Source organism: Xenopus laevis, chromosome 6L, assembly GCF_017654675.1.
Source record: "Xenopus laevis strain J_2021 chromosome 6L, Xenopus_laevis_v10.1, whole genome shotgun sequence".
Lineage (NCBI taxonomy): Eukaryota > Metazoa > Chordata > Amphibia > Anura > Pipidae > Xenopus > Xenopus laevis.
The window spans coordinates 101,879,495-101,901,990 of record NC_054381.1 but is presented as its reverse complement, the minus strand read 5'-3'; the positions used below and the strand labels follow the sequence as shown (position 1 = coordinate 101,901,990).

Genomic DNA, 22,496 nt, shown 5'->3' with positions numbered 1-22,496 from the left:
AGAAAAAGTAGATTTTTATAAATTTGGATAAAATGGAGTCTATGGGATACGGCTTTTCTGCAATTCGGAGCTTTCTGGATATGAACATGTTTCCATACATCAAATCCTATATCTTTATCCAAAATATTCTTATCAAATTGATTCTTTTATTAAAGCAAACATAAAGGTGTAAATTCAACAAAATGCATCTGACTGCTTTGATCAAAGTACACCGTTTATGGGGGGATAGAGCTCAGTGTCAGTGTTAATCTCTAATACCCTCTAATAATCTCTAAATTATTAAAGCAGAGGTACAGGATTTGGATAACTGTTGTTGTAATGGAAAATGTTACATTTGAAACCTTTGGAATTTTTTTACCAAAGAAATACTATCTGCCATTAAAACCTACAAGCTAAAATGCATCTATTTGTGTGATTGATGTTATTGACTTTGTTTTTTTTTCATCTAAATCAAGGAGAAGATGGGCGACTTGCATATGAAAGGCTTGATAAAGCCCACAAGGAGATTCCCTGTGCAGATCACCATGACGCTGCTGTTGCTACTGCCTTTTAGGAACATAGTAACAATATAAATGTTGACAGTATTAAGAACTATATTGCCCTAACAGATTTGGGGGCATCATGAACAAAGTCAGGCAAAAAAATCCACTCCAGATAAATGAATGATGGTAACATTTACTGACCTCTCTTACATTTGGAAACTTGGAGGGAAGCTTCAGGATTGTGAACTTATCAAAAGGTTTACCCAGCACGACTGTTTAGTAATCACATTTCTTGGCAGCAGTACAGTTCCAATGAACTTTGAAGAAATTGATCACTCTTTGCTCTGGGTTACCAGATGTGACAAACACAAATGAATATGGCCCATATCATCCTATTTGTCCAGAACTAAAGACAAGGTTCACGGCTCACGTTTCTGCCTATAACAGCCACCTTTCACGTCGGGAGGAGCCCTTCGCTACTCGGATGCCGCCAGGTCTATAGTGAGAGAACCAAAGCAAGGGTTCAGGGCAGGCACGGAATGGAAACGTGTCAGGAATGACAGGGAGAGAGTAAGCGTGACTGTGGAACAGGCTGGATTCAACACCAATTAGGCAGTACAGAATCAGGAGCTTAGTCAAGGACACAGGTCAGGAATGACAGGGAAAGATTAAGTGTGATTGTGGAACAGGCTGGGTTCAACACCAATCAGACAGTACAGAATCAGGAGCGTAGTCAAGGACACAGGTCAGGGTCAAACCAATCGGTAAATGCAGTACAAAGTCAGGATCCAGAAGAATAGTCAGTAACAGGCTAAGGCCAGTACAGGCAGCAAATCAGCAGAGGTCAGGGACAGAAAGGGTCAAGAACAGGAAACCAGACAATAAACACACCCAGGAACTATCTCACAATAGACCTACATTACATAGTTACATGGTTAAATTGGGTTGAAAAAACACAAAGTCCATCAAGTTCAACCCCTCCAAATGAAAACCCAGCATCCATACACACGACCCCTCCATACTTTCACATAAATTCTATATAACCATATCTATAATAACTATAAAAATCAGTATCACAATAGTCTTTGATATTATGTCTGTCCAAGAAATCATCCAAGCCACTCTTAAAGGCATTAACCCGGCAGTGCATTCCACAATCTCACTGCCATCACTGCCCTCTCATTGGGCAATGAAAAAAACAAAGTCCCTTTAAATATTTTAATTTCTCATCAAGCGAAATGTTATTAATTTAATAGATCTGTCTATCAGCAACACCATCGTTAATGCAGTTTCTTCCTCCTTATGTGTCCAACAGTGCATGGACTCAAACTTGAACCATTTATGTCTCCAGAAAAATACTTATTTAGACCTAGATCATGAAACCCTACCAATTCTATCAGAACCATTTCTCTGCTGTATGTGTAATATGATTTTTCACAACTGAATTTAGTTAACACTTTTAAGACATGTAGTAAATAACAGTTAAACACTCACCTTTTTTTAGGTTATGGTGATATAAAGTAGAAGCTCATATTATGACAATGTATTCTTACGTGATCTGAGCACAGAAACAGTATAAGTAAATATCCAACTTGCCAGTCTGCATTTATGGGCAATCATTCACTTTTGCCATAAGGACCATTATTTCTATAACACTGCATTTGCCATATGATTTTGTATGTCTGATAGATGACTTTTTATAATACATGACTGCATAATGCTTCTCTATTATTGTCACTGGAGCATTTTGAATCTGAGATTTTGTAATAATTAGTGTTTACCATCAAGGGAACTCTCCCTTCTCAGCTTGGACATGTCTCCCCTATGTTTATACATTCAAATCTATTTGTCAGTATAGTTTTGCTTTGTTTGTGAAGTAATGAGTAGCTTTGGAAATGCAGTATATATATATATATATATATATATATATATATATATATATATATATATATATATATATATATATACATACAGATGCCTAAAAGCTACATAGTTGATTTAGAGATAGACAAAATCAAGCATCTTGTTCACATAATCACCATCACAACCACTTACCTTGGCCACATAGGTTCCACTTACATATTTCGATTATTACGTTTCTTTGATTCTATATGTAATGCTTGCTGAATGGTTTACCGTAAAACTTCAGGCAAATTCAAATCCTGCAAAAATTGCAAGTATTTGATCTTGAATCTTGTATTGGTGCATTGCTAATGGTTCTATATATGTCTGCTGGTACTTGCCTTATGCTGCTTAAATTGTGTCCTGTAATCAAAGCATAAAATTCAGATTATCAGTCCCTACATAGGGGCCCGATTCAATTCAGCGAGAAAAAGTTTTTATCACATGAAACTCATGGAAGAGATTCAATTTGAGACACAATTCAATTCAGGAAAAACGTATCTCACTGTTTATCACGTGAACTCTATGGGGAAACACTGGAACTGAATTTGAAGAAACGTTTTTCAACTCAAATTGAATTTCGTCCACGAGTTTTCAAATGATAAACCATGAGATTACTTTTTGTCACTAAATTGAATCTGGCCAATTATTTCTTAGTTTACTGTGCTACACTTTTATATCAGCACATGCTGAATACAACATACAATAAATGGGAAGTCATGAAAACAAAAACCTTTTACTGGAGTGTCTTTTTATAAATAAAGCAGCAAGAAGCAAAGCTGACCTAGCACACTCCTAAGAATGTGATGCTTAACCAATTGATAGTGTGTTATATTTAAGTGGCCTTATGTAATCAGTCAGCTGATTAGTTCATTTTATATGTTATATTTAAGTGGCCTTTCATGGTTGCTCTAAAGTAAAAATTCTAATTCATGTATTAGGCCCAGCTCTTTTTTCCCGTTTTGGATAAACTTTAATGGTTAAATCACACTCTTTTAATAGAAGCCTTTTGGCTTTTTAGATTAATGCATTTTTTTAAAACGTGTTTTTATTTATGTAAACTGTAAATGATGTAAAACAAAGTTATAACCCATTGTGTACCAGCAGTTAACTCTTTAAATCTATGACACGTTGGAAACAAATGTTCTGCACAGCACTTACTGCCCACCGGAAACATAGAATCTACAATTTTTATGGCACTTAATTTGTTGCTCAAATGTTTTTCCTTAAAATAGCAAATATGTAAATATACATACCTAGCTGTCTTTAAATGTGTTTACAGTACTTTATTTAACCTGATCTGCTTTAAGATCAAAAATTGTATTAACTGAAACTCTTAAAAATGCACTGTTTTGTATCTTCATTTTGTTTCCATTGATTCAGGGATTTTCAAGTGTTTCTATAGTATGATGTCATTTTAATGTAAATATATGTAGCTGCAAGGGTCAAATTTAGAGTTTAGGAGAGTTTGTTAAAACTCCCATAAACTCGAAATTAGACCAAAAAACAACAAACTGAAAATTTATCAAAAAATTTAAAAATTTTTAAACTCGGGTGAATGGGATCGACCCGCAAACTAGAATTGAATTCAATTCGAGTTTTCTCTTTGAAAAAAAAACTTGATTTTCAGGAAGGCTGCAAAGTCTAAATTGATCACAGGACGTCCCCCATAGGCTAAAACAGCAATTCGGCTATAAGGTGGCGAATAGTCAAATTTAAATTCTTCAAGTGCCAGTACAGGATATGTTTTTGAAACTCAATTTTTTTAAAAACTCAAATCGAATTTTAACTATTCCCTAGTCCCTTTTTTAAAAAAAAAACTCAAAAATCTTAACTTAAAAATTAGAATTTTCACTTCAACCCTCTATAAATCTACCCCTAAGAGGAAGTGCTTCTGCGAGAGCTATTGGAAATGAGTTTCCTTTGTCTTTATACAAACGCTTTCACACACCTTGAATCTGGAACAAATGGTTTTGGTGCTTGTGATTTGGCCAGGAATAATTGATGAGGTGTTAAGTCTAGCATGTATTTGTATATAGTCAGCAGCATATTTGCTTATGTTTGCCACTTCTGGCAGAATTATTAAGGGTCTAATAGAAAATTCTAATTATTTTAATGGTCACAACTCTCAAATTTGAATTATGAATTATCCAAACTCAATTCAAATTTTAATTCAAATGTTGAGATTTTTCAAACTCTGGCACTTTAAAAATTCAGATCTGACTATTCGCCACCTAAAACCTGCCAAATTCATGTGTAAGTCAATGAGAGCGTTCCAGGGACCAATTGGGACATGTTACTAGACTTCCTACCAGTTTTTTCTGAGAAAAATTTGAGTTGTAGATATTTGATTTTAATAAATAACCCCCCCCCCAATCGAATTGAGTATACTCGAATTTAAGAATTGAAAAAAAAAGAAAAAAAAAAAAATTAATTTGGAATTCAACCTTTGATAAATGTGCCTCAATGTTATTCTAAAACCTAATAAAAGTAACAAATGTATATATATATATATATATATATATATATATATATATATACATAATACACGTCTAACATTTGGCCTGGGTAAACAAAGTGAAGACTTAGATACATGGAGATATTTTTTCTACATTAAAGAACAGTATTTGTAAGATCTAGAGATATCTAAATATATGTACATACCAATATGTATATAAATGTCACAGTATTTCATAGATGTTGATGAGAAACAAGTCAAAAACAGTGTATATTTGTTTACTAGCTCAAGCCTAAACATTGTTTCAATGGATATTATGATTTTCTTACAGGAATTAAAACAAATAATGCTCTGGCAACTGGCACTATTGCTGCTGAAGATTGGTCAGTTGAGTGTCCAATCAGTTAGATCAGTTAGCTATTCAGCCAAAATGTATACAAATGTCCTGGTATTCTGAAGTAAATAATGAAGAAAATTCCACCCCCAGATAAATGAATTTCAGCCAGCTTCTTGTATTTTTTGCATGAGATGGTTCTTACCTTTTTGGACTGGCCTGTGCTATTGTGCCTTCTTTAAATTTACTGTATTTGAACCAAGCCTGATTGTATAGTGTAAAAGGTATAATAAAGATTATTTTTGAACTACCACATTTTACATGTACCATTGTCAAGTCATTTTAAGTTGTAATACACCGGTAAAAATGTATGTCTGCTTTTAAGAATGGCGTAAAGAATTCTTTTATCTACCTGGTCAGTGGCAGGAACAGTTCAGTTTCTAGTGTAGTTATCCAAAAATTTAGTGTATAAAGGCTGGAGGGACTCAACAGAACATCTTTCTTTGTAGCGCTCTTTGTTTCCACTGGTTACCAGGCAAGAACCAATCATTGATTTGAAGGGTGCACATGGGCCATAACTGTTTGCTTTTGAATGTGACCTGCATGCTAAGGATCAATTGCACTCACTGAGCAGTTATATCCCATGTGCCCCCCCTTCCTTAAAGGAAAACTATACCCCCCAAACAATGTAGGTCTCTATAAAAAGATTACATACGTAAAATCCTGCTTCATGTTAATAAACCATTTTCAAAATATACTTTTCTAGTAGTATGTGCCATTGGGTAATCATAAATAGAAAATTGCCATTTTAAAAAAATAAATGCCACCCCCTGGGATCGTAGGATTCACTGTACTCACAAACCATACATGTTAGGTCACATGAGCCAATTAACAGACAGAGTTCTGTCTTTTGCTTCCACACTTCTTCCTGTTAGAATAGAAGTATTTCTGGTCAGGTGATCTGAGACAGCACAGACCATCACGAAATGGTGTCTCAAGGCAAGAGATGTAAAAGGGCAATATTTACTTATATATATTCCAGTTTGTAAGATTATTTAATATGCCACTTAATATGATATGAACTGTTGCTTAAGTGTTCATTTTGGGGGGTATAGTTTTCCTTTAAAGTTGCCAACTCAGTTAGAGAGCTGAAAATATCTGTTTGATATCAGCTCACTCCAGCATATTTGCCCCGTATTTATTTTTACACTGAACGGTTGCTTTAAGAAGCTACAGAAAAAGCTGCAGACTACTTTCAAGACACACTGGCGAGACGTACAGCAGCATGACATTCTGGTTATATTACAGTTCTAGCTGATCATTTTGTTTCCAGACCAATGCAGTGTATGCCACATTGAACAATTCCATAGACTAAACCAGGGCATGTACTTGATATGAAGCAATCAACTGCACTAAACAAGACAATTATGCAACAAAAGACTTTCAAAGCTACTGCCCAGTACATTACAATATACAGAAGAACCCACATTTTATATTTCCCAGGGCACCAAATAGTCAGGGAACTATAGAATGCATGGACATACTGATGGAATCAAGTCACTTTGCAAAATCACCAAATGTGCGGACATTTTCCTGAAAGTCACCAAGTTTGTGCCAATACAACCCATCTGAAAGATTCTTAAGATCATAAAGGGGATCTTTGACAATCCATTAGGAAGGGACAGCGACTGTTTAAGCAGACCAGAATGCAGTTTACACTGACTGAAAAGCCACCGACTTTGCCAAGTTTGGTGGAGTGCAGATTATGGAGAATATCCGGATACTGACGAGGGAGCAGCTAAAAAGATTAGCAATTGAAGAGCTCCAGGTCACCTGCCAGACTAGTATAAGTTTAGGCCAGCAGTTTGATTCAACACTATATAAGCAGATCTATCAAAGTGTGAGATTAGAAGTCACCACAGAAAGTCACTCACTTTCTATTCAGTCCTATGGGATTTTAAGAATCGTATTTATCAATTGAGTTCACCATTTGATAAATATGCATTTAAAAATGCCAAAGGAATTAATAGAATGCGAGTGAGTTTCTGTAGTGACTTCTAAATGCAGACATTGACAAATCTGCCCCTTAGGGTTGAAGTTGCTGTGCACAACATGATTTCATAGCTTAAATAAAATTTAGGATATGGAGTCAAAAAGGCTCATTACTCCCTGACCTTTGGGTTTGTGCTCTGAAGATCAAAAGTCCAGCACTCCGTGCAGGGAGCAGCATCAGTATGCACAGATCAGCTCTGTCCTTAAGCCTATCTTGCACCTCTGCAATGTGCAAGGCCTAACCTCACTAATACAATGCTGACATATGCAGTCAGTGCTGTATTAAGAGCCACAGCTCTTTTGCCTGGCAGAGCAGGGTACTGTTAGATTTGAAAAATGGAGCAATAAAAAAAAAAAAAAAATTTAAAGTGGCTTTTGCACACTGCATAGTAAATAAGCACTCAAATGTCTTCACCTTCAAACACAAGACTATGTAAAAGGCAAAAATTACCCAGGTGGAGTAACCCATAGAAAGCAAATAGATTCCTTCCAGTGAACTAAAGCTGTAACTCTTTTTATAGAGGCTAAACACTTACAACTGCATTAGTAAATAATTTTAAGAGCCAGATAGACTTACCCACATTTATACAGACATTGAGGGAGCAAAAACAGTCAATCTTTGACTACCAGAGGGAGAGATGTTTGCCAATATTAAGTGGTTCTAACAGGATCACATGGGTGGACCCAACAACTAGTCAAGAGATTAAAATTTTAACTCTGATGCAGTCTATGTTTTAATACTTAAAACTGAAGTTTATTCAAGTATGTACAATCACCTCACATAAAGGCTGGAAATTAAAAAAAGAACCCCATTTACAATAAATACATAGTATTTGTTAGACAAGTGACCCAACTTAAAATATTGAGTTAGCAAATTCTAAAACTTCCTTAATCAGATGTCAAGCTTCGCAGTTAAAGGTCTTACTGAACTTAAACCCTTCAACATTACGGACTAATAAAATGTTACTTTTTCAGCTTCCATTGAGCAGAAGATCTTTCGAAATGTTACCGGCCACTTTAAAAAATTTTTTTTTTAAAAAAAGTCAGTAGTTCACAGGCTAGACAGTTTGTTTATCCATGTTCTGATCTGAACTTGAGGGCTGAGTCATATCAGTTTCATCTTCAATCCTTGATTCTGCTTCATCTTCAAACCTTGCTTCTTCTAAATCCAAATTCTTTAAATCTTCAAGACTTTGTGGTGCATTTCCAGTGAGCCTCTTAAAAAGATTTAAAAAAAAAAGTCAGAATTTAGCTTCTCTGAAGAGTTGACAGTGAAAAACATTTCAAAAGCACTGGCTAAATTGCTTTTTAAACAAGGTGTTTGGCACCAATTTCTAATTATAGAAAATTGATGCGTAATGTTGCAGTGTTGAGTATACAATGGTATATTTTCAAACATCCCTGCAACTCAAGATACACTTTAGACTGCAGGAGAAGACATTGTCTAAACTCACTCCAGCATAACCTAGGCTAGAGGCATGAACTGCTAACAACTGCATCAGATCTGGTGAGTGAGGAAGAGTTTTTCTGGAGTAATTCAATATCAAGGGTGCATATAAAATGGTCTTACTTCAATCATATTCGCCATGTACTGTACATGTCCAGCAAGTTCCATTAATTCATCATTTTCTTGTTTCAAGCGTGCAATTTCTTCATCTTTGAGTTCTATTTCTTGATGCAGCTAAAGAAAAAAAAAAAAAAACTAATAAACCTACAAAATGGAAAGATCTCCGTATGTATCAACATCTCAGCCAATCTATACCTTCTCATTTTCTTGTAATGCTTCATAGAGGGCCTTTCTTCTTTCCTCTGCAACATCCTTCCAGTACAGACAAGTTGGGGTTTCTGAAAGTTTCATGCAACAGTTATTGAATGTGTGTAAAAAAAATGTCAACATATACCAGTTTCATGTAGAAACCATGAGTCAAAGTTTGATCAGGATTGCAGAGTAAGTTACTATCCATACCTTTCACCATGAGGTCATATGCTTCAGATGGGCAATCCTTGTTTTCTGGATCAACAGCCACTTCAACTTTAGCCTTTTTTGAAGTCAGTTGATCATTCCATAGTTTTCTTTTTGTAGAATTTTTAGCAGGCTGAAAAAGGATTTGTTTCAATAAGGTCAGCTGTTAAGTGGTTACATTCTTTTGGCTCTATTTGAAAACACTATCAATTAATATACCTCTTTGGCCCTTCCAACAAGGCACCCAGATGCAGATTGCTGGATTACTTTAAGTGTTCTTCTTGGTGCAAGTGCCTCATTTGTTTTATCTACAATGTAGTTCTGTGGAAAGAACAGTATATTAATCATGTGCAGTTTTTAATTACTCCAATTGCACCGATTTAAATTAGAACAATTCAAATTAGAATAAATAAGAATAATTTGGTTAAATTAAATTGTTTAAATGACCTAAATGCCCGATTTATCCCCTGTAACAATATTTATTTTATGTTAGATTGAGCTAACACGCAATACCGTGACTTTTTAATTGGTACATTCATTCTTTTATTGGTGTTGTCTATAAAGCTGTTCTATGGGGAGGTGCTTGAGCTTCTGATGAAGTGACGTATTGGTCACAAAATGCGTCAAGCTACACTCTCCCTGCCCACTTGTATATACTGTTTTAAGGATTCAATTAAAGTTTATCGATTTTATCCAACTACCTGGCTCCACCGTATTTGATATCCTTCCAGATGCTACCCACCTCCCACATTAAGTGCCTGCTGTTTTGCCGTACCGGACCAGCATGGAGGGCTGCATCAGGAACTGGAAGTCACTTTCCTCTCTCTGCTAGCGGTGGTTTCAATTTTGCTTTGCAGTTTTTAATTGTACAAATTTGCTATATTGCTATGGCAGATTACAAGGTATAAAAGATTCTCTTGTGCCCTCTAGTACTGAACCTTAAAATAGAGCCTTTTATTTTATGCAATGTTACCAAACTGCAATGCTACAGTGTAAACACAAGTATTATGTTAAGTCACTACACTGCAATTGTGGAATAGCAAACCATAGTAGATAGCCAGAAAGACTAGAAACATTTTACTACAATACCGTGAGAAAATAAGAGACTCGCACATATTCACATGACAGGAGTTCAGCTTTCCCACGGTCAGGTTTTACTGCTGATTGTAATCTCACTGTCCCTCCACAGAACAAATACCAGAGACTGTGGGAACCAGTATTGCCAAACAGCCAAGCCTTTAAAGTTATGGATTAGTTTGCATGCTCATTAAAATCTCAACACTTGACACCAGTGGCTCATATAACAGTAAGTTTTCTATAGGCCTGGGAAAATAGCTTTCCTAATCTACGTTTTGAAGATTCTACTTTAACTTAAAGTCAGTCTGGCAGGTAAAACTAGAAAACAGTTACAGTAACCTAACACATTAGAACTTTTTGCTTCATAGCTTAAGGTAGCACAGGTACAGGACCAGTTATACATAATGCTTGAGACCTGGGGTTTTCAGCTATAGGGGTCACTATAATATGGACCTCCTATACTCTATAAAACCAATAGGATGTTTTGCCAAGTTATCTAGTACAATGCACGATTACAGAGAAGAATTTTTTTTTTTTACAGTTGACCTTCCTGTAATTTGGAATAATAACCTGCCATCTTGCCAGTAAACAAAGTGTATTATGACATTTACCTTAATTGACATGGAAGGGTTCTCTACATCAGATCTCTGCTTCATGTTGCTATTCATCTTAAGCCTGCAATAAGAAATGTTATTTACTTCAGAGCAATGCAGAAGCACAGAAACAAATATGCTGAACAGCAATTTAACCTGTAGCGTATTAGGGACTAGTGATGTGTAGGTCGTGTTTGCCCCCCACTGGGATTCCCTTTATATAGGCCGACAATGACGATGTTACAAAAAGGGGCAGGGTGATAAGGCACGAATATATATATATATATATATATATATATATATATATATATATATATTATATATATATAAAAAAAAATGAGGAAGCGGGCAGACCGGCAGTGCAAGGTGAAAAAAAAAAAACCCCCACATTACAATGCATCCAAATAATCATAAGTTAAAGAAATATTCCTACAAGAGAAACTGGGTGACAAATTACTTTGTGTCAATTCAAAGTAACTTGTTGCCTGTTGCATAGGCTGAGCGATATGGCTATGCAACAGAACCAATGTCCTTTCCCACACACCACAAGATTACATTTTAAGACACATGGGAGTGTTAGAAAGTTGGGAGATTCATGTTGTAGGGCTGACATCACTAGGCTTGTTGCACATGCAAGTACAGCTTTTTGGTTATTTCCCATTTGACCGATGACCATTAGCTGGCCATAAAGATTTGACTTTAATGCCTTGCACTATAAAACAGACGAGCTTAGCCCAAACCAAGATTAAGCAGTTTGAACTTAGCTCATTTTCCCCCACCAATCTACCACTTCCAACAAGCAAAGAAAACTGCAAAGGTGACATTTAGCAATTGTAAGAGCCTGCAAGCTGCCAGTGGAAGACTATATAATGTTAGAGCTTTGTATGCTGACAAGTTACAACATGCATGCTGCTCTAGCAACAGATGTACACATTTAGTAGCCAGGATGAACCAGAAAGAAGTGTTCAGTAGTAAACACCAGTATTTATACAGCAGCTGTGTCAACTCAGATCTCCACATCAATACATGGGGCATAAGAAGCAGCCTCTGCTGTGATCTCAGTGGGAGTTAAGCCTTTGAAATAAGAGCAGAGTAAACAGCAGGCGCCAAGAATGTGCTGCAGTTATACATACACACAATTTCTATCTAAGCAAGTCACCTACACAAGACCTGGCGTTTTAGAGTCAGCAGAGTAAGTTTTCGCAGTACTTTATAGTTACAAACGCAGGCTCTTTCCAACAATTTCACTTTTTGGCAGCTGTGACCAAAACCCACGCATTTAAACCACAACTCAGGCGAGAAATAGATACAAATGCACAGCGTGTGATTGGTCAGGGACTTGGGCATAAACAGACAGGGCGGAGAGAAAACGCACAAGCCAATAGCGTCACGCCAAGAACATACCGCCAAAACCCAAACCGAGGCGATATCATCCAGAACGATCCCGCACGTATCCCATCAACTCACATTTTAACTCAAACATACATATTTTAATCAGCAACTATTCAGCCCAAGTACGTCCTGCCCATTCTATATATAGTACGGACATTATCCAGAAATGAAAAGCCCAAGCAAGTCACTTGGCAGTCTTTGCTAGCAAAAGTATTACAGTGAGGCAAAAAACAGGCTAATATGCGAAAGTAACGCGAACAGCTAAATGCTAATATGAGCAAGCACCGCGGGAAACCCCCAGCTCACCTCTGCTCTTTTCACGCACAAGACCACTGCAGGTACAAACGGCGCCTTTCTGTTCTACTCAGACTCCCGCGCACCGCTTCTTTTATACTAGTGCGCCAAATCACCACGTGACCTGCCTATTCTCCTCCCCTCAGTCAGCAATAGGCATCCCTTCCGTAACCCTTACACTGCCAGAAGCAGTGTGGCTTCTGGCGATAACGAAATATTTCGTGTCTAATTAAAACGAGTGTTTTAGCTGAAAACTAAACCAATGAAAGTTATAGGAACGTGCTGGATGACATAAGTGTTTCATTTGCTTGGACCCTGTTTTTAATACGGTCATTTTAAAGGCTTTTAAATCGTCTTCACATTTTTAAAGATGTTTTCTAATTTTGCCTGTTTGTAAAACTGCGACATAATCATTTCAAGGCCATGCAACTTGTTGCAATGTATTCCCTTACTTAAGCTGGCCACAGACTCAAAGATCCGTCGTACGAATCAGGCCTGGACTGAGAATTAAAATAGGCCCTGGCGTTTACGCATGTGTTTACACATGCACTTACACAATCTATACATGGAATATACGTTTAAATTCAATAACTAACAGAGTATTGTTAATGAACAGAATATAAAACATATTGTGATATATATTACTTATTACTTATGTATGTGACTCACTTATAATTAATAACTCAACATTCAAATTTCAATGTTCAATATTTACATAATCTATAGATTATAGATGTATAGTAATAACCTTCTTTGTTTTGTTTTGAAGATCTATACTGTTAACGTACATTTTGTATTTGATTCTAATGACTTTACCACCAAATACATTATTGTATATGTTATATAATCTAAAACTTCCAATAAAAACTATTGAAATTGTAAAATAGGCCCTGGCATTTCAGGTACACAGAGGCCCAAACAGTCCCCACCAGCCCACTAAATACTGACTTTCTATGGTGCCTTATAGCAGCCCCTCTGGCATTTGCCAGAACCCACAGATTGCCAGTCCGGGTACGAATCCTCGAACGATCGGACTTCCCCATCTCCCAACCTGCCACCAGTGTCGGACTGGGCCGGCGGGAAACCGGGAAAAAACCCGGTGGGTCCCGCCCCTCTTGGGCCCCCACCGGCCCAGACCCGGTCCTAGATTGGCCCCCCGAATGGGAAAAAATTTGTGTGGCGATGTAAACTTCCCGTTCGCGCATGCGCGCGGTGGGCCGGACGTTCGCGTATGAGCGCAGTGCGTCTGCCATTCATACAGACGCACAAGCTTTTGCGCATGTGCACGGGGCCCCCAAGGTTCAGAACCTGGTGGGCCCCAACTGCGACAGTCCGACCCTGCCTGCCACTAACAATTCAGACCAAATAAAGTAGAAAAAAACAGATCAGCTGATGTTCTGCCCCTGACAGCAATCGTACAAAAGTTATGTCCAACAAAAGTTAGTGACAGTCTCCCTCTGAAAATCGTACAATCGGCAATACATGCAGAGATATTACCCGCAGCCCACAGAAATCTTTTAACCTGTACGATCGACCAAACGATCAGGACTCTCCACACACGGTCAGAAAATCGTACGAATCCTCGATTCGTTCAATCAGATCTTTGCGTCTATGGCCAGCTTAATCCATATTCATAAAAATGTTGATATGGTGTTCTACCAAATTGTCACAAAAATGAGCAGAAATTCTAATATTTCCTGTATTTTTCTATTCCTGAAGAATAAAAACTTACGTTTACAAGTCATTGACATACTGATATGGTTGAGTTGAAATTATTGGTTATTAACAACATTTCTATTACTACTCTAGAAACTACTACAATATTACTGTGAGTTTGCTACAATCATTTTGAAGCTTTGTAAATGTACAGTTCTAATGTTGATGGAAAAATAGTGAAGTAAATCAAGTAGTAAACATTCCTACTTGCAGCTGAACAGTTCAGGTTCTGCACCACCAAAGCACGCATGAGTTCAGCTACCTCTTGTACTAACTGCATCAAGTATACACATGGCCTAAACTCACCACAAAGCCCACCAAAACCACAGGACGACTCTCCAAACCATTTTGCCTCCTCTCTTCACTCATATTCTTTATGGATTTTACATGTAGTTATTTATTCCTTTCTCCATATGTCCCAGCATTCTCTCATACAGAAATGGAGAATGGCCATGGTGTTGGCAAACAAGGCCATGTGGGTGAGCAGCATGAGGGCTCAGTGAACACTGTGGTACTTACGACAGATCTCTTGAAAATATACTTTCATTAACTAACATGGGTATTGCTGCATGTACAGAGTACAGATATTACAGAATAATCATGGAAAATTTCCTGCAAAAACATGGGATCATTGTATGTAAAGAGTTGCTAATATTGGTTAAGAGAAAGATGTTTTCAGGAAATGTGTAGCCCATGTTTAGTGCAGATCACTTATAAGCCATTTCCCTAAGGCAAAGTGCTCACCTTTCCTCATGGTACAAGTATCCCTGCTGTACCAACATATTGTGAGACAGAAAGCAACCATGTACTACGGTTTCAGGGAAGAGCATTTCCTACAGAGACCCATTGTATTTCCAAGTCAATAGACAACTAAGGAGAACACTGCATCCTATTGTTTTTAAGCAAATTGGTAGATTTGCATGGTGTGTGACAGAGAAATAACAAAGATATGCAGACTAAGATGATTTGCAAATCTTAATTCATTAAATTAAAAAAAAAACATTCCAACGAACCAATCTGACTTATTTTGAAACCATTTGCCTTAATTGTTCCTACCCAACATACTTGATCTCGTTTCTATACAAATTTCTCAAATCAGACAGCACAGATATACATACACCAGCCCTATATGACAAAATGGGAAGAAGAGCTAAACCTCAAAATTTTCGAAAAGTCCTGATCATATGCGTGGGATACGGCCAAAAAAAACATCGATATGCACAGTCTCTAGCGAGAGAGCATACAAAATTATATTTAGTTGGAACTATACTCCTGCAAATATCAGCCAGGTAGATGCCATACCTGTCAGTGCACACACAACATGGAGTAGAAGACAACAGATTGGCTTATTCTCCTCCGTTTTTACACAGGCAGACTAAATGCCAAGTATGCCATTGGCCTTAGGAGTAATATACTAATGGCTGTAAGCAATTTCATGAGTCGTAAGCAGTGCTAAATCATGGTCTGAGTACTTGCTGTTCTTTGCTCTGGATTAAAATCCACATGGCTAAATGACATGCAAGCTAGGGAACATTTCTGAGAATGTCCACATGCGGGCACAGGTCAGCTTACACAAACAATGGATTTTTGCTTGAAAATGCATACTTTAGGGCAGTGACCCCCAACCAATGGCTCATGAGCAACATGTTGCTCATCAATTCCTTGGATGTTGCTTTCAGGGGCCTCAAAGCTGGTGTTTATTTTTGAACTCCTGGCTTTGAGGCAAGTTTTGATTGCATAGAAAGCAGGTGTAGTGCCAAACAGAGCCTCCTGTAGGCTGCCAGCCCACATAGGGGGTACTCAATAGTCGATCACAGCCCTTATTTGGCACCCCCAAGAACCTCTTTCATGATTGTGTTTCTTCCCAACTCTTTTTTTCATTTGAATGAGGCTGACAGGTATAAAATGTTGGGGACTACCGCTTTAGGTTATCTACATGAAAATCAGCATGTATGTGCACTGATGGACTGCTCCTGTTAGCGAACATGCATTAAAGAGAAATATAAACAGCTGTGCAGATACTTCTTCAATAGTGATTGCATTTATAAGTAACTTTAAAAGAGGAAGAATGTTACCCAATACACCCTTACCTGATACCCAGGCCAGTGCTCCTGTTATCAGAAAACTGCACTGACCCTTGGTACTTCTGTAGGAGCACCACATAGCGATCTTCTTTTGTCACTTTTTCTCCTGTTGCCCTAGGTTGACACATGCACAGTAGAGTGCAAAGGTTGGCTTTTTGCTTAAAGTTTGGTTTTTCCCACTCTACTGCACTGGGGGGTGGGGGTGCCTAAGATTTGTTATACCCCTCCTCTAAACTTTAGACATGGTGGATCAGCAAACCTCATCAGCTCTGGGTGAACACAAATACATTTTTTAAAGTCCAATCCCTATGCATGTGTTGATTTTTTTACAATCCAGTGATATGTTTGGGGTCACCTTGAGGTTTAAAGTGTATAGTGGAAGAGGGAAGCAACATGTATATTTATATGATTCCTGTGGTGACAGCACTGCACTACATTCTACCTCTTGCACACTGTAACTAGTGGTTTGGGAGACCCCAACTAAGTTTTTTGTCACCTCTGCAAAATTACCTCCTTGAAACCATTCTTGCATTGTGCAATTGGAAGATATATAGTACAGGAGCCAATTTTGTGTGGGCAACTATGTATATTTATAATGGAAATTTTTTAGAATTGTATTTTCTTTCATTATGCAAAAAACAGTTTTTGAAAGGAAGTCCCCCTTTAAACTGCCAGTTGCCATCAATGTGTTAACCAGGTGAGTTTAACACTTGTAGTTTTTACCTACGGATTAACTGAACCTCTCTTCAGTTGAATAGGTTTCTTCACTTTTTTGTTTGGTGGCTAATTAAGATCCTGAGCATGATCAAACTTGCTTTAGCTAAACAGGATTTAAAGATACCTGGTAATTGGCCAGAAACTGCCAAAGCAGTCAAAGCTAACTACAGAGAGAGAGACATACACAGCATATGGCAGGACCAGCATTTAATTACAACTAATTAAACATTTTATGCAAGCAAACTGTTGTCCTAGCATGAATGCAGTTATCAATTGCAAACAATATTTAAAACGTTATACAGACTTGTGCCTAAGGCCCTGAACCTTCCCAATTGCGCCAGCTCTGCCAATAACCTACCCCTCTACATGCCGCTCAGCACACTGGAAACCATGGCCACCACCGTGGTTGACTAACTTTTTGGTACTTCGCCACTCTATATAATCTAAAACAATTTCCCAGAAGTGGGGTTGTACATTTGGATCTAACCTTAGTATTGTTAGTGGCTTATAACAGTGTGTTTTGGACTGACAAATAGTGATAAGTGAATCTGTCCTGTATTACTTCACCAAAACCGGACAGAAACATATTGAAGTCAATGGGCATTTTTTTCCAACGCACAATATACTAAAGTCCATGACTTGAAGTCCAAAATTCTGCTCATCACTACTGACAGCATAATTATCCTATGGCTGTGGGCACATGGGCTGAAGGGCTCTGCTGCTCTCAGCTTGCACATTTTGGAAGCTGAGAGAAGCAGATCCAGTCTGTGTCCCTGCTCAATTGATTTAAATCTGATCCACTTGTGGAGAGTGGATCCACTTCAGACTGAGAGCAGTAGAGCCCTTCAGCCTGTGTGCCCACAGCCTATAGATTGTGTTTCCATGCTTGGATGACGTCTAAGGGTTAGTTCACACAAGGACATTTTGTCGCCTGACGACTAATCGCCTTGTCTTCTGAGCAACAATCTCCCGAACTGCCTCAGCGTGTTTTCGCACACGCGGCGATGCATTTTCCATAGTCACCCACTTCGGGAAAGGGAGGTTAATGTCACAGCCACTTTCAAGCCAAAAGAGATGTTAAATGGGCGTGTGATAAGCAGAAGCATAAAGTACAAACCGCCAAATAGACCAAAGAGATATATAGAAAGCTCTGCTATCAATAATGTTACCACTTTGAATACAATATAGACACTAGGGGGTTGTTAATTCTATATTTAAGAGGGAAACTGCTGAAATTAGGTAAATCCTGCTGACATTTGGAGGCCGACATTTGGGTGGGATTAAACCTGCTGTAGAGGTGATAAAGAGATATTTCGGGTACATGTAATCTACATTTATGCTATACACTGCCAAAGGATTTTGCAGGATTTAAGTTTTAATGAACTAGCAAATAGCCCCAACACTGTTTATATACAACTATGGTTTCCCCACTCTATCTAACCACCCCTACCCTAACCCTTGTATGTAACATATACAGTGACATAGCTGTTCATATCAGATAAAATATACATCTTAAAAATGACAGCTAATCTTTTTATATAGCTCTGTATGTAATTTTTGTTAAATGATGTCAACAAGTGTTTGGGTTATTTGTGTTTATAATATAGTGAACCCCTTTATTTACCATAACTAGTATTTAGTCACAAAATGTACCATACATTTTATTTTGTCTTGTTGATAAAATATTTGACTATTGTATAATTTAATAAAACAGTTAAGAGATACATCTTTTTGATGTTGCTATGTTCTTTAAGACTGCTATTTTACATCAAGCCTTTTTATAAAAAACTCATAGCCCAAGGTCCTAGGAAGAGGCCTATTATTGCATTTCCTTGTATGTGTTATATGTAAAGGTAGATGTTATGTAAATTATAAATTAAATTGCTACTATACATTTTAAAGTGTTAGCACTGAAAAGTTTATTCAGTATTCTAATTCACTAGAGAATCTCCAGCTGAGCTACTTAATGATCTATGTATGCCATTCAATCCCCTCAGGACATTTCTTCTGTTCTCTATGATACCTTGCTGCCTTCCCTCTTTAATGGCTTTATTTTTTTATACAATTAAATTAAATGTTTGTCCTCGAGCAACGTTACTGAGATTTTCCCTTTATATGCATCAATATATATCAGGTTTTGTGAAAAAAGAGCATTCCCCCATAAACAAAACAAACAAAATAAAGGTAAATAACATTGAAGTTTGTAAACACATCACCAAGGATGTATAAAGTCGTGATGTGCTGTTGACCCAAATCCCAGAGTAACCTGCGGGTTGACCACCGGTTGGGTGGGTTTGGGTTGAAATTTGGCAAACCATTGCATTAGGGTTGAGTGCAGGTCAGATTGGGCAAGTACACTCCTCCACTGCTCCCGAAGATAGAACCAGAGCAGGAAGACACTGGTGTGAATAAAGGTTTTGCGAGTTCGATTTGGATGTGGGTTTTCTGACCTGCACATGATTTGTATGAATGTAAATGGGTAGCTCAACTTTAAATAATGTTACAATTGTTATTTATATGTTTTGTTATTTGCATTATTTTTAATTATATGCTAATTATATGTCCTTGTCAATGCTACTTCCAAATGTCCATGGCCTCAGTCACTACCTATTTGTGAATGCTTTTTGTTCCAATAGGATCCCCTCATGTCCCTAGTTCAAGTGCTTGTTCAAGTACCTAGAGACTTGCATAAAAAAAACTCTCGTAATACTTGGAATACTATTACTCAAATTTTAAGGTAAACACTTATTTTTATCTTGATTTATCTCCCTTTTTAAACAGTATGTATTTGTGAGTGTGTCCTACTTTTCATTTTAATATTGTTCAGCAATGTTGCGTCTAAGCTAGTGGCTCATGAGCGACATGTTGCTCACTGACCCCATGGATGTTGCTCCAGAGGCCTCAAAGTAGGTTCTTATTTTAGAATTCCTGGTTTGGGGGCAAGTTTTGGTTGCATAAAAAAACAGGTGTACTGTCAAACAGAGCCACCTGTAGGCTGCCCATCCACACACAGTTAATCACAGCCCAAAATTCGCACCCCAGGAACTTTTTGCATACTTGTGTTGCTCCCCAACTTTTTTATTATTATCAGTATTATTATTAACATGTATTTATATAGCGCCAACATATTGTGTAGCACTGTAAATGTGATTATACAACTAAAAACATTTAAATGCTCACGGGTAAAAAAGGTTGCGAAGCGCTGCTCTAAACCATGTGCTTATGCAACAACCTGTGGTGTGAAAACATACAATTTAGTATTTATTTAGGCCCCAAATCTCTCTGTGCACAAAGCTTAAAAGTGGCCACGATTTATCATTTTTACCGCACACAGAAAATTAGAGAATGTTGATGCCTTGGCTTAATGGTTTGCAATTTAACTGTGCGGTGTTTATACAAATGGCCTGTAGATGTCACTGTGCCCAGACTTATACTGTGCATACTTTATGAAAGCTTAAAAGTGAAAGTTAATGTTGTGTAATGACTGCTTGAGAGCCTGCTAATAAAGCACTGTTATACTCTGCTCATCCTCGGCTACCCAAAACATAACAAACTGAGTATATAGGATTTGTGAGTTTCTGGTAGTGAAACCCAGAGCACAGATTTCAGCACAGAAAATGGACACTGACACCACCTTTCACGTTTAAATGCTGCTTTGCTGGCTTTTATTTGACACAAACACAAATCTTCAGCCCACTGGCTTCACATAGGGAATCACATTTGCTTCACAGAAGCATTAACAGTCCCAATCCACACCCTCAATGGTTTACACGTTAACTCAGTAAGTAGGAGGTATAGGGGCCCCATGAGGCCCTAATTCATATACAATTTCAATAAATATTGGAAAAACTGGTCAATCTCTAGACATTTTGGGGGCTTGAAAAATAATTTGCTATGGGACCAAGAAATATCTAAACAACCAAAAACAAAAGGTGATCCCTTATAACTTTGATTTATCCTGCGGTAGAAGCAGAGGTCTGACCTAAGTCATAAGGGATCACCTTTTGTTTTTGGTTGTTTATACTGCTGAGCGAGTGCGAAGCAAGTGGGGTACTTTTTCTCCTTCAATTAATTATTGAAGGAGAAAAAGTACCCCACTTGCTTCACACTCACTCAGCAGTCTCTCAATTATTACAACTACCTATTAAATAATATCTGTGTTAAGGTGTAATGTTTCTGATTAAGCTATAGTAATCAATGACCAATTAGGAGTATAAAGTGCTGTGCTATAATTTAAACAGTTAAAACTACCAATTAAATTAAACCTTAATTAAATTACACTAAAGTGAAAGTGCAATACAGTTCATTCTGTTAATTATAGTAAGGCTTGAAAATATAGTGATATGATAATCATATCACTATATTTTTAAGCCTTACTATAATTAACAGAATTAGTTATGGCACTGTTCATGATAGCCTGTGATTGATATAAACAAGCATGTAAACTGAACTGTAGTGGATGCTTAAAAATATTTTTAACAAATAGGATGTTCTTTTCATACAGTAATTTGAGATATAAATGTCTGCTACCTAAATTTTTTCTGCTGCAAACAACCAAACTAAACCATGCTGAGTGTCAAAAGTGCCTTACAAACTGATTGACTGATGCTGGAATCAGCCAGAGAAGGTGAATTTGGTGGCTCACTTGAGTGTCTTGTATGCAATTGCAAAATTATGATAATTTGTTAAAGGTAGACAACTGTAAGGAATAATAAGAGAGTATTTGCAACATATATTTATTAAACATCTGGTACATTTTAGTAGATTTTTTAGTGGGAGTCCTGCTTTATATGCAAACAAAAGAAATGTAGTATGCTTACTATTCAACAATAAGTCATTGTGAATTTGAATAAGTGGAATAATCATAGATGGAAAAAAATAGAAAAAAGTGCATACATTCAGTTTTATCATTTTATTGCAAAAATCAAGCAAACGACTACAAAGCTTTACTTTATATTTAAACAAAAAGTTCACAGCCTTCCCACATATGCCTCCCCCATTTCCTAACCCCAGTCATTGCAGATTTGGGAACATAATATTCAGTAATCAACCAGTTTTAATTTGAATTATATTTACAAATATTAGGCACCCGCCATTGATCTTAATCTCTTACCTGATATCCGGGTCCAGGGTACTTCTGCGGGGGCACCATGTTGCAATCTTCTTCCCCTTCTTTGTTCTTCTCTTCAGCCCCAGTCCATTGCGCATGCAAAGCTGAGTGAAAATTTCTTCAACATATACTTCCCCCACAGCTGCATATTTTTTATATCTTGAATCACCACCCCTAGAGATTGTAAGTCGTCAGGGCCTTCATTACCTAAAGCATCAGTTTGTTTGCCAGTTATTATGTACAGTGCTTCGGAATATGTTGGCTTTATAAATAAATGTAATAATATTTGTTTGAGAGTTTCTTAGGCTTGCTGAGTATAAAA

General features: G+C 37.3%; 2 protein-coding genes and 1 long non-coding RNA gene across 8 annotated transcripts in view; 1 reads left to right on the top strand and 2 right to left on the bottom strand.

Annotated features, from left to right (window-relative positions):
- Nucleotides 1-1,394, top strand: part of ripor2.L (RHO family interacting cell polarization regulator 2 L homeolog) — a 120,295-nt gene extending 118,901 nt beyond the window's left edge. For all 3 annotated transcript variants that reach the window (XM_041566337.1, XM_041566336.1, XM_018267830.2), the window contains one exon: nt 456-1,394. In XM_041566337.1, coding sequence (XP_041422271.1) covers nt 456-553 — 98 coding nt within the window. In that variant the 3' untranslated portion in view covers nt 554-1,394. The remainder of the gene's footprint in view (nt 1-455) is intronic.
- The window catches only part of LOC108719157, a 93,859-nt gene extending 90,963 nt beyond the window's left edge, over nt 1-2,896 (bottom strand). For both annotated transcript variants that reach the window (XR_001936172.2, XR_005961950.1), the window contains exon 1: nt 2,538-2,896. This is a non-coding gene — a long non-coding RNA (uncharacterized LOC108719157). The remainder of the gene's footprint in view (nt 1-2,537) is intronic.
- Nucleotides 2,897-7,956: 5,060 nt separating this feature from the next.
- gmnn.L (geminin, DNA replication inhibitor L homeolog) lies at nt 7,957-22,287 on the bottom strand. Of its 3 annotated transcripts, none has more exons than XM_041565309.1 (7): nt 22,178-22,287; nt 10,880-10,943; nt 9,411-9,512; nt 9,195-9,324; nt 8,991-9,073; nt 8,799-8,909; nt 7,957-8,445 (listed from the first exon to the last, which is right to left on the bottom strand). In XM_041565309.1, exons 1-7 carry the CDS (start codon nt 22,270-22,272, stop codon nt 8,287-8,289), a joined length of 744 nt encoding a protein of 247 aa, XP_041421243.1. In that variant the 5' UTR covers nt 22,273-22,287; the 3' UTR covers nt 7,957-8,286.
- Between the last annotated feature and the right edge of the window lie 209 nt (nt 22,288-22,496).

What these genes read in the sequence shown, in the direction of transcription:
- gmnn.L (XM_041565309.1), bottom strand. Translation starts at nt 22,272, where the DNA reads ATGCGCAATGGACTGGGGCTGAAGAGAAGAACAAAGAAGGGGAAGAAG. An exon ending in ACCCTGGACCCGGATATCAG is followed by an intron (nt 10,944 to 22,177) that starts GTAAGAGATTAA and finishes TTCTTATTGCAG; the next exon opens with GCTTAAGATGAATAGCAACA. An exon ending in TTGTTGGAAGGGCCAAAGAG is followed by an intron (nt 9,325 to 9,410) that starts GTATATTAATTG and finishes ATCCTTTTTCAG; the next exon opens with CCTGCTAAAAATTCTACAAA.